The sequence below is a fragment of the Dromiciops gliroides genome, chromosome 5, assembly GCF_019393635.1.
Source record: "Dromiciops gliroides isolate mDroGli1 chromosome 5, mDroGli1.pri, whole genome shotgun sequence".
Lineage (NCBI taxonomy): Eukaryota > Metazoa > Chordata > Mammalia > Microbiotheria > Microbiotheriidae > Dromiciops > Dromiciops gliroides.
The window spans coordinates 57,041,973-57,055,366 of NC_057865.1; the positions used below are offsets into that span (position 1 = coordinate 57,041,973).

The 13,394-nt window shown below is 34.5% G+C and overlaps 1 protein-coding gene across 1 annotated transcript in view; it reads left to right on the forward strand.

Moving 5' to 3' along the window:
* The window catches only part of MALRD1 (MAM and LDL receptor class A domain containing 1), a 910,872-nt gene that overhangs the window by 309,214 nt on the left and 588,264 nt on the right, over positions 1–13,394 (forward strand). Inside the window, 2 exon segments of the mRNA XM_043967510.1 lie at positions 1,244–1,420; positions 6,358–6,520. Of these exon segments, the coding sequence (XP_043823445.1) occupies positions 1,244–1,420; positions 6,358–6,520 (340 nt within the window).

A 13,394-nucleotide genomic window follows, 5' to 3' on the forward strand; every position in this document is an offset into this window, starting at 1 on the left:
TTCATTGTATTGGTGAAAAGTGCTAAATCTGTCATAGTTGATTATCATACAATACTGTTGATACTGTATACAAGGTTCTCTTAGTTCTGCTTATTTCACTCAGTATCAATTCATGTAAGTCCAGGTTTTTCTGAAATCTGCTTGTTCATCATTTCTTACAGCACAATAGTATTCCATTATATTCATATACCACAACTTGTTTAGCCATTCCCTAACTGGTGGATAATCCCCTCAATTTCCATTTTTGCCACCACAAAAAGAGTAGGTATAAATATTTTTGTACATGTGGGTCCTGGTCCCTTTTACATGATTTCTTTGGGATATAGACCTAGTAGTGGTATTTCGGGGTGGAAGGGTATGCACAGTTTTATAGCCTTTGGGGCATGATTACAAATTGAACTCCAGAATAATTTGATCAGTTCACAACTCCACTAACAGTGCATTAGTGTCCCAATTTTTCCACATTTTTCCAACACTTATCATTTTCCTTTTTTGTCATATTAGCCAATTGAATAAGTGTAAAGTAGTACCTCAGAATAGTTTTGATTTGTATTTCTCTAATCAACAGTAATTGAGAACATTTTTTTCATATGATTGTAGATAGCTTTAATTTCTTTATGTAAAACCTACCTGTTCATATCCTTTGACCATTTCTAAATTGGGGAAGTAAAGTAGTTTGTTGAGAGAGAGTAGGAAAAAGAAGCCTGAGAACAGTATTAGAAGGTGTAGAAGACAAAGAACAGGCCAATCCCAGGAGCAATTAGAGATATAGAAGTTATAAAATGATAACATAAGAAAAATGGAAATAGTTTTAAGAAAGAGTGGGCAGTTACCAGAATCAAATGTAAAAAAAAAAATGGAAGATGATGAAGAAAAGTCCCTGAATTGGGTGATAGGGAAGTCATTAATAAGTATTTATTTAGCACATTAGTATGTAAATGTCACTCCTGCTTACAAGGAGCTCCCACAACATTCAAATAACCTTGTACTTAGAAGATATAGATAGATAAAATAGAAGGTAATATTCGAGTATATGTGCTAGCAGTGGAGAAGTGAAAAGGCTTACTGAAGCAGGAGGATGATTGGAGCTCAGGTGTGCAAACCACAGGAGGTTTCTCTTCTTTCCTTTGAGTACTAGAATTATCATTGGAGTCTTGATTATCAGCTTTATTCATCACATTTTATTGCAGTTTAAAAATGGAAAATTTGTTAAATTAACTTGGATTTATTATTTCTTCTCCAGGAAATTTGCCAGTGAATTTAACACCACCATCAGGAACCTTGATTCCAGTAACTCTTCCACCCCACAACTGCACAGATGAGGAATTTGTGTGTAGGTCAAATGGCCACTGTATTGAAAAGATTAAAAAATGTGATTTCAGATCTGACTGTCCTGACAAGTCAGATGAGACATTTTGTGGTAGGTAAACTCTTGAATGTATGATATAGGTTCACTTCCAAACAAACAATATTACTTAGTTTTCTATGTAGCTTGCAATCTGATGGCAAACAGGAATGTTATGTCAGGTTCAGGTTAATTTCTTAATATGTAGTAGATATAGAATTACTGTGGAAGAATAAGAGAACTCAGTCCTTCTGAAACTGTAGTATGGTCAAGATAACCTGCTGTATCCCAGAAGGGGCTAAATATCTCAGGATTTATGATGCAATAACAAGTATACTGCTATTAAGTGTGGTCCTATCAAACATTTTTGCCAAAGATCAGATTCATCATAGACTATGAGAGTTGGAAAGGACTTGCTTCCAGTATGAGCTATCTAGAAGAAAAATGATAATTTTTTATTATTAATAACTAATTATTAGCAGGGTTTTTTCCTTTTTCTATTTCCTCATTCTGGAGAAGTAGCTGAATGAAGGCTTTCAGCATACCTCCTTGTCCACCCCTGGTACACCAATCAGGGTTGATCTCTGCCTGTCTTTTCTACCCACTTTACCAAAGGTTTTTAAGCATTCAACATATCCGTGGTTCTTCTTTGGCTGCCAAGAGAAAGCACTGACTGCCAATTTATTGATTATTTGCTAGCCTAATTAATAGATTATTAGGTACCCAGAAACTCTCTCACACTTTTCATTCATCTCATAGACAAGAAGCACCTCTACAATATGCCTAAAAAGACATGTCATCAAACTTTTGCTCAAAGTCCTTCAATGAGTGAAAATGCACTGTTTTCCAAAGTAATATCATATTCTTTGGGATGGCTTTAATTATTAGAATATTTTCCTTGGAGACAGTTAAATCTCTTTAGGAGATATCTTTCTATCTATACCTATTTCTATAGCTCTATCTCCCTTACTATTTCTGATTTAGAATTATATAATACATATAATTATATATGTACATATATGTAATATATCTACACAAACACACACATACGTGTGTGTACATGTATAGTTTGTATATGTATATAGTCACAATGTATATATCACTGAATTGAGGTTAGGACCTCCCCATACTAATTTTTAAAATCAATCTAAGGTAGAATTTTGATTTGGAGCAAATATAGTCAACTTGCATTGACTCCTATCTTTCCAAGGACAAGTAAAAGTTCTTTTTTTGTCTTCTAGGTTTCTTTTGACTAACATAGTTCATTTTTGACAGAGAGCCTTATGGGAAAACTTTATTTTTCCAGCTAAAGGTGGGACTAGAGTATCATGAGATAAGGGCGACTCTCAAGACAGTTGAGAGAACTTCTGCTCTCTGCAAAGATGGAAATGACCTGGGACTAATATGCAACTGTGGTGAGCCAATGGCAATAAAGGTCATTGATTCTCCAAAATGAATACAGTCAGGGGTAGATGAGGCCTTGTCTTGATCACTGATCTACTTAAGGAGTGACAGCTTGCAAAGAATTTTGTGTTTTGCCTTATTCAACTTGCTAGACATGTTGAGAGTCATCCCTACCTAGTCTCTCTTCTTTACCTCACCAGTGCCTGAACAACTGACATTGTTCACTTGGGAATGTTCTCCTTTTTTAGCACTCATATATGTGTTCTCTGTGTTGAAAGGAGAAATTTTTCACTTGGGTTTTTCACCCTGATTAATGAGGCAAAACTCAGGACAAAGAAAATTAAGTAGAGTTTATTATAAGTATGTCAAGCCAACAACTCTCTCCTAAGGAAATTTAATTCATAAATGAGTAAATTGACATTTTGAAATCAGAAGTACCTAGAAATGATGTTACTCATAAAACTTTAGCTTTTCTTACCAAGTAGAGAGGTGTGGAGGACAAAGGACACTATAAACACTGCCTTATGATTTTATTTGTATAATATTTGTACACATTTTATTTGTAGAATTTACCAATTGCTTAGGGTGAATGTTTGGATATTTTGGGGCCCATTATTCTCAGGACATTGGTTTAACTGTGGTATTTTCATTAATTCATTCTCTCACCTTTCTCCCTGAATTTTGAAAACAATTGAAAAGGTCTGATTAGGTGGGAATTAGCATCATTTCATATCTTTACTATATTTTGCTATTTGTAAACTATTCTGATTTGTCCAAAATTTCTCAGTTTAAAATTTTGAGATAAAAGTAACTTTGTCCAAGGACTAGGCCGCCATTTGTACATTTTCATCATGCTGGTGAAATGCTACTTATGTGTATAATTCCTGGTGAAAACAAATTTGAATGTACTGAAAGCTGGTCAATTTATAGCTTTCCTAGAAATTTTCTGAGCCCAAAGTTTAAATTTAAAGTGGAAATACTCAACATTCATTACCACTATGACTGAAGAAAAAATTGTATAATTTATTGGATTGAATTTTAGATCAGAAGTCATGAACTTTGAAAGTTTCATTTATTTTTGCCCCATATATGTGTATATGTATGTTTGTTTGTTTATTTGTTTAAATAGAGACCCAGACACAGTGATGAGAATAATTGAATAGATTTCCTTCATCCAGGTATCAAGTGAGTTCGCATCATGACACAGGTTTCACAGTGCCTTGAAAATACTGACTATAAAGATCAAATCTTATTTAGTGGCTTATGGCTATCTTGTCATCACATTCCGTGATTCAATTTTTAATGGACACTCTTGGTGTTATATTCTCTTAACCATATAAAAACAATTCTTAATAAATGTACAAACCATAAATTGACTAAACAACCTAGACTATATACTTCATAAAATCCAGACTGATGGTGACTCACTCTGTGTGATTATGATTGGCCAATAATTAGCTCAAATTAGCAAGGGAATTTTATCATGCATCACAGATGGAAGATAATACACTGAATGTTTTTGTGCACAAATTTTCTCATGGGAAATCATTGAGATGACTAATACACTTTTCAGAAATAAGCAAGAAGAATAGTTTTTTTTTTAAAGACTTTAAAACACATGCAAAAAATCTTGCTATTCACAATCCATGTATGTCTTTCAACATCTTCTAGTTTTCTAATTTCCAACTTGGTGACTTTAGAGATAGAATTTATGGTTTGGCCAATCAGATTTTTGATGACTTCAAAGTGTTCAGATGAATTTCCACTTGGTGCTATCACTATAGCAATCTTGGAACCATTCTGCTTATTTATAAAGGGATTAAAATGAATGAATGTCCTTTTGTGCAGAAATTGACTTTGTGACCCTCCCATTTTTGCCCCATTTTTGTTTGATAAAACTGTGATGAACATACTCTTCTTAGCTACTTAGTGTCTTGGAAATCTTTGATCACTTCTAGATTAACCACAATTTTTCCCCCTTGAGAGGCAGTAGGGATAAAAGAGCTTTGCTGTCTCAAATCTTTATTCAAAGAAGTTAGGTAAATACGCATCCATATGATTATAAAAATTAACAGAGTTCTATTTGCTTTAAAGAAGATGTTCCTTTATATATTTTTCGTCAGAATATGGATATATTAGAACAGATTTTGACCCTACTAGTTAGATAGTCCTAAGACTGAAAACTAGAAGGAAATTTACAAGTCATCTAGTCCAGTCCCCTCATTTTAGAAAAGAAATTGAAGATGAGAGAGGGTAATTTTCTTGCCTAAGGTTACACAAATATTAAATGTTATTGCCACATTTTGAATGTAGGTCCTCTAACTCCAAATAGCGCCCTTCTCACTGTATGGAATCAAATAATACTTAATACTTAACATCAGAAGTGTCCTAAGCCATTTTCCGTTGTGATAAAAAGACTTCATATAAGTAATACATGAAGGAAATGACATTGGAACAATTGAAAAGCAAGAGTTTGATAGTGTAAAATAATGTCCTTCACAGTGATCTGTCATTTCATGTTTCTGCAACTATAAAGGCGGTAGACCTTCCCACAATTTCCTAGACTTGTATTTATGAGTGCTGTAATTCAAAAAATATATATCACTTAATATTCAAGAGTATAATCTTTAGTCTTGCAAGTTTTGTTGGACTGGACCTGCAGACAACAGTTTGTCCCCAGGCCTGAAAGAGAAGCCCTTCTAAAACTATAGACACTTTAATGAAGGGTAAAATATATTGAGCAATCAATATATTCAATAATTGCCTTAAATAATTTAGAACTAATATATTTACAAATTAGAATTCATAGAATCCTATAGATCAAAGTTCATAGGTTTATTTTTACATTATCAGTATGGATGGGGAAGGGATTTCACAAACAAATGAAGAGAAAAAATAAAACACAATTATGGATGGAAGAGAAATCAAGACATAAGAAATACACCTAATTAGAAGAATAAAGTTCTAAAGAATATTAGAAATTATATTTAAAAAAATAATCAAAATGATGCCAACCTATTTACAGGACAACTCTATTTAAGTAAACTATTTAGCAAAAGTAGAGCAAGACTTTTAGTAAAAAAAAATTTAGGCTACATATTTTTAAAAATCTATTTAAAAAGATCTTTCACACAATTAGTTTAAATTATATCTTCAATTTGAAGTATGTTGCTCAACCAAATCTCAGAAGAAGAAAGTCCCTTTTCCACTCAAGTCTTCCAGTGGTACTTCATCCCTTCATGAAGGTACCCTTCAGTTTTGAAGGCTGTGATGAAAGGGCACACAGCTTGGCAGGTCCTACCAAGTTAAAAAGGCATTAAGTACCATCCTAGTGAAGGACAGTTACTTGGTATTCAACAACCAGTCTAATGGAGCTTGAAAGGTTTATCATCACGTTGGCCACAGGGTGATGCATTTTGCTTCCTGAGAAATTCTGGGGGATGGTCTGCTACTTTGTAGAAACTGCTCTCTGCATTAGTGGGGAAAGTATCCTTCTGGAGAAAACTAAAGACTTTTGAAATATTGAGGTAGAAGATATCTTATTTGAAGATCAAGTTGTTATCTACTCATGTGTTTCTTATGACCAGCGTCTTATTTTCTTTCTTCAGTTATGGAAGTCTGCAGTTTTGAAAATGGAAATCTATGTAGATGGTATCAACCAGCATTGATGGAAAGAATTGAAGCTGTCAATACCTTTAGGTGGGGACTTGGAAATGGGGCTAGCATACATCATGGAGAGGAAAACCACAGGCCATCAGTGGACCATACAAAGTAAGTGACTGTCTATTTGGAAAGCTGCTTTAGGAAGTGTTAACTCAGTCTCCTTGTGTCATTAAAAAAAAGCTTATTGGGTAAACAGTATCAGAAGGGCAAAGTTGAGAATTTTACTGAGTATTTTTATAGTTAAATTTATCTGTCATCTTCCCCTGAAGAACTCTTAAAGAATGTCTCTTTCATCTATATGTGTGTATATTCATTATTAGAATAACTTTTCTGGAGTTGTATAAAAAAGAGTGGTGGTTATAAAATCATTTAGCACATTTACACACTATAAATGTGTGTATATATGTATATGTGTATATATATGTGCGTGTGTGTATATATATATATATGTATATAAGTTTGAGAGACAAAATTTCTGGGTAATTAATAATTTTATTAGTAACATTAACATTTTATTAATTAAAGGGTCAGTGACAGTCTTGAATACCAAAGCCCACTGACAGCAACAAGCTCATGGAAGAGTGGGTGTTCCTGAGGATGGCAAACAACTCTGATTGGTTAATAAGTAATGAAAGAGAATGAATAATACAATGAGAGATGGACCTTTTCTAATGAGACAATGAGGGATGTAATATTGATTATGCCATTGACTTCTAAATTTGCCAACCTCAGGCAGTTTAATCAAAGAATGTATCCTCCCCTGTGTTGAGCACAATGGGTTTCCCCACCTTAGAATGAATTCCTTTTAAGTTTGGATGGGGTCTGACCAAGATTGAGGAGAAAGTTAATTCAACCTTCAGAGAATGAGCTTTGAAATGAGAACTTTAGAAAAAAGGGGAACTCTGGATCTCCCAAGTCACTGGTTATTAATAATCATTTCTCTCAAGTTAGGGTGAACTTTCTAAGACTGATTATAAAATGAAAATGGAACTAATATACATATGTGAGAGTTACATTATTATCTTATAAGATCAGTCTTAGAAAGTTAATTTGGCCTAGGGAATAGAGAGCCAGTCTTAGATCCATTATGGCACGCCCTCTAGTCTAAGATCTCTGGCTATGTGATCCTGTGCTAGCAACTCACGTTTTCATAGATATAGGTGGTTTCAAAAACCAATGGTGACAATCTCATATAGTTACATTGGCTACTAAACTGTACATAAGGATCCTTGTAGATTCCATATGTACCTAGAAAACCACATATTAACATTATCTATATTTGATTGTATTTTTATTTATTTTGTTAAATATTTCCCATTTAGATTTTAGTCTGGTTCAGCCACACTCAGGAGTGCTTTGGGTCACAGGCAGCCTGTGTGAGCTGTGCATTTGAAACCTGTCTAAAATCATAAGTTGCAGTGAAGATGCTGATCTGTATTGGAATACTAAGTTTGTCATTGGGAGCTTCCTATACAGTTAAACATAACAATTTCAATTAAAAAAAAGAAACTTAAGACATTATTTGTAAGCAACAGTGGACTTGAATTCAGAAGACTTAGGTTTGAATTCTGCTGTTTGCACTGAGTCCCAGTTTCTTCATCTGTAAACTGAAAATCTCTATCCCACAGGATTATTTGTGAGGATCAGATAAGATAAAATATCAAGAGTAGATGGTAGAAGGAATACTAGTGTTGAAATTAGATGGATCAGGTTATGATTTTAGCTGTGACATTTATCTCTATACATTCTTCCTCTTTCTCTCCCTACATAATCCCATTATGAATAAAGATTTAGGTCATCAGAGCAAGACCACATCCCCTAGGATTCTAGGCATACCTATAAGGAGTGAGGGGTGATTCCCTAATGTTGTTTTGCTCTGGGATCCACCAGTATTCTTCTTTTCAAGATTACAACTGAGAATACATTTAGTTGATTAGCTCTAAATAGCTTTTTGTGTGTGTGTGTGTGTGTGTGTGTGTGTGTGTGTGTGTGTGTGTGAGGCAATCGGGGCTAAGTGACTTGCCCAAGGTCACACAGCTAGTAAGTGTCAAGTGTCTGAGGCTGGATTTGAACTCAGGTCCTCCTGACTGCAGGACTGGTGCTCTATCCACTGTGCCACCTAGCTGACCTCATTTTTGTTTGTTTGTTTTTGTTTTGTTTTTTGTTTTTGATGGGACAATCATGGTTAAGTGATTTGTCCAATGTCACACAGCTAATAATTGTCAAGTGTCTGAGTCTGGATTTGAACTCAGGTCCTCCTGAATCCATGGCCAGTGCCTTATCCACTGTGCTACCTAACTGCCCCCTTAATTAGCTTTTTTAAAAAATGGGTATTTACTAAGGTGGTAACTGTAAGGACAATTGGTATGAAACATTCTCTCCCCACCACCATATTGCACCCTCCTCCCCTCCATTAATTCTGTGACACATCCTGTCATAAATATATACAGGGTCCATGGGAAAGTATTCTCAATTTTAGTAATCACAAATGGCAAAGAATTAACTAATAGTTTCCAGTTATTTGAAGTCATTTTCTCCCATTTGTTGGGGACTCAGCAAAATGAATATACCTTTGGCTCTTAATGGATATAATACCTTTGTTGTGGTTTTTGCTGTCATTGGGAGTAGGTGCTAGGATGTTGAAGAGTAGATCAGATATCCATAATCTCCAGATCTTTAAAGCTCACAATTCTTCCCCTTCCCATCTGGGAAAAATGAGAGTAGGGCAGGAGACTTGTCAAGAGTGAAGTGTATAACTCTCCTTCACTTATCAATCTCCCCCCTTAGGGATTTTACTGGAAACATGTTTCCTCTAATTTTTTGAATGCTCTGATTCCAGATAACTGGATATATTTATATAGGACTTAGGGGGCATGATACAAATCCATCAGTTGCTTGAAACCTACTTCCTATGTGGATTCATTACACTTGAGCAAATGCCTTGTAAGGACTTTCCATTCTTAATCTGACCTGCGTTTGATTGAGCATCTTTTCACTTATTTTAAGTGATGGGATTAAATCCGTCAACCCCAAATTTACACACAGGGTCATGGATGTGGAAAGGTCTTGAGAAGTTACCTACTTCAACATTGAATAGGAGGAAACTGAAAGCCAGACAGATTGATAGATTGTAACTTACAAAGCTCACAAAAACTTTTATATGGAACCCAGGTGTTTGATTACAAATTTAGTACTCTTTCTACTATATTGAACACATCCATTTGCTCATCTCTAAAAATTTATAATTGGGAAGCTAAGTGTTGCAGTGGATACAGAACTGGAACTAGAATAAAGAAGAGTCGTCTTCATGAGTTCAAAGCCAGCCTCAGAAACTTAATAGCTGTGTGACCATAGGCAAGTCGTTTAACCCTGTCTGCCTCAGTTTATCATCTGTAAAATGACCTGGAGAAGGAAATGGCAAACCACTCAGAATCTTTGCCAAGAAGATCCCAAATGGAGTCATAAAGAGTTGGGCATGACTGAAAAATGGTTACATAACAAAACAACAAAAAGTTAGACTAACACACTGTCTATCATATGTGATTCTTAGGAAAATGCTTTACATACTCAAAATGCTATAAAAATGTGAGTCCCATTTTCTTTAAGTATTACATTTTTCAATTGCTTAAACTTTTAAATATGTTTAAAATTTAAAATATCCTTGATCTTACTACCTTTTTTTCTTCTCTATTATTGTCTTTTTTTTAACTGTAGCAAGATTTAGTGATAAACACATTTTCTCTGAAGTCAAAAGACATCTATTCAAATCCTGCCTAAGTAGGTCACTACCTGTTTGACTTTGGGCAAGTCACTCAACTGAGTCAAACTTTAGTTTCCTTATCTGTAAAATAAAATAGGTTGGTCTTTATGGCCTTTGTGATCTCTTCTGACTTTAAATCTTTGATATATTATGATTGTCATACATCAGAAACTGTGCTAAGTACTAGAGATGCAAAAAAGGCAGGAGAATATGTTCCTGCCCTCAAAAGGCTCACATTCTAATTGGGGGAACAACATGCAAAACATTGTACATATCAGATACATACACGGTAAATGGAAGCTAATTGGAAAGGAAGCCAGTTGAGGAGGGAGCATGGCATAGTCTCCTGTACAAGGAGGTATTTGATCTGAGTTTTGAAGGAAACTAGAGATGGAGGTAAAAAGGGAGAGTATTCCAAACACAGTATATGGCAAGTGAAGAGTTATCACAGACATATACTTCTCCACTTTTATTTTCCAAACTCTTTTCCATTCATTGTAATTCTTCTTTATTCTTACCATGCTAATCACTCCACACATTTTATTGATGTGGGTCAAGATGTCTAATTTTCCTTTGCTTCTCTGCAATCACTTGAGCTTTTTTTTTCTTCCCCAAACACTAAGTCTCTTGCCTTCTAGGTGCAAACAGTTTTATTGAATAAGCAACATGTACTGTGTTGGAAGATAAAATCCTTCTCCTTTCCCTTTGGAATCATGAAAACATTATTGAAAATGACATTGGAATCCTAAGTCACATCTACGAAGTACCTTTGTTAGTAATGGTGTGTTAGATCTTCCCCTGCTGCTTGAGTTTTATATACCATCAGGCAGAACCCATAATACTTCAAAGAAAGTCAGATCTGCAGATAATGTCCGGCTCCTATTTGCCTCTGGCCAAAATAGAGTTATGCTCAAGGAAAAACATTTTACCTAAAGCTTACAGTTAAAGCACATGTCATGTAACTCTTTACCCCCTTCTTCTCTTTGGCTTTGTTTGGTATCTCTGTTACTTTTCTGCCCATTAAAATGAGTCACTTTAAAACACCTTTTTGATTTAAAGCCCAGCAGCATCGATCAGCATGCTGAAATAATATACAACAGCAGTGATTAATAGCATTGGGTTTTGATCATGGCTTGACAGTTGGCAACTGTTTGTAGAAATTTCACTGTCAGAGTTTTGCTTGTACTGCCTTGGACTGACAAAAATGCTGAGTTAATTGACAATTCTTCTGTGGTCCATCTGAACATGCCGTAAATCATTATCATTCTATCACATCTCCATAAATCTTGTGAGTTTGAAAGGCAAAAAAATCATCTAGAATAATGCTCATTCTTAAGTGAGAATAATAACAGCTAGCATTAATAGAGATTTAAATTGAGAAAATCTTTAGTTATATTATATTCGATCCTTATAACAACCCCATGAGGAAAATGCTGTTATTATGCCCATTTTACATATGTTAAAACTGAGATTGAGAAAGGTTAAGTGACTTGCCTAAAGTCCCAGTTTATAAATGTCTGAGGAAAGATTCAAACCTAGATCTTCCTGACTCCATCTCTTGTAGTCTCTCCACTCTTCATGAAAGTAGAAATATTAGAATAGAATCTAAGGTCTTGATATATTTATTGCTTCCAATTTCCCCAGTGTAATGGCACAACATTAAACTATATTTTCATTTTGAAAACACATCAGTGGATAGATTTTCTTATTTTATTTAATTCTTTTAGATTAGGCTCTGCAATTCACCATGCTCACTTAGTTGTCAGAGTGAACATACTTTTTATTCTTCGTATTCAGCAATTTTCAAAATGCTAAGTAGTTCTTGCTATTAACCAGCTTTGCTAAGCACGATAATAAATACACACTCATTCATCACAGATTCTTGAGCCTGCAAAGGGCTCCAATTTCTAAGTTAGTACCTGAATACTCAGCTCTTATATCCAAGATTTGTTGATCCTTGCTGTAACTGTGTTATATTCTTGTATGCATATTTTGAACCTTGTTGGTGATAGGTGTGGTTTTTATAAAACTAATAAGCAGAAAAAGGGGTTTCACCCTCTGTGTCTTTTCATTATCCTTCAATATTTCCATAATACAAAGGAGACTTGGAATGTAATGAAAGACACTACAATTGAGGAGCATCGTATGATGCAGAGGTTGGATTATATGGAGATAAATTGCTTTAGGAAAGGGCTATCAGGTTTTAAGTTTAATTTTTATTAATTAATAATTTATTAATTAATTATCCTGAAAAAATCCTAATTACTTTGTTATTATTAGAACAGAAGCTGTTTTTGGTCAGAAAGGCACTTCTTGAAAAAATGTGAATTTTAAGAAAACAATGGAAAGACAAATTTCAGTGAACCTAAATATTTAGACATGAATATTGAGAGAATTTAAATGACATATTTTAAAACCGTTGATTAAAGACCATGCTTAAGGTCATCAAGCAAAACAGATTCTGCATTGGTCATACATGTCCAAAACTGTCTGCCTGATTTTGCATCTTGAGTTCTTCACTTGTTAGTCAGGAGGTGGGGAGCATGAACTCACATTAGTTCTTTGCAGTTGTGATTATTTTTATCTTAAAGTACCCAACTTGCTTTGGCCTAGGAATATAGCAAAGTTTTTTTTTGAAAGTGATAATTTCATGCTTTGTACTTTGTTGGAGCCATACAAGTTGATATTCCTATTGGAATTTCAAGTATGATTTGTATACTTATACTATTTAATAATTGTTATGATGTATCACTGGAGAGGGAATTTTTAATATGACATCCATTTTCTTAACTAATAAGTAAATTGAACCATGGAATCATAATCTGGTCCAAAGAAAAAGTAAAATGGATTACCTTTGGTCTATACCCAGAGCAATACTGGTGAAATGAGAGGAAAAACTTGACCCTGCCTAGCTGAAATTACTTTTAAAGAGTCTGTCATTGAGCTGCTTTTGAAGCAGAAATATTCAGCAGCAGCTACCTTTCAGAGTATGTAGCTATTGCATATTTAAAATATGTCTGGGGATAAAGTTGGAATTTGAAGTCTTATAAAACCTTTGCCTCCTATGATCTCAGGTCTCATGTTGTGACCTTTGAAATCAGCTTAATTAGGCAAATCTCTCTTGGCCAAGACAAAAACACTGGTCGTTACTCTGAACAAATGTCAATAGCTTGGCACTAGCAAGTTCATGTTAATTTAATCTATTATAAACAAAATACTTTT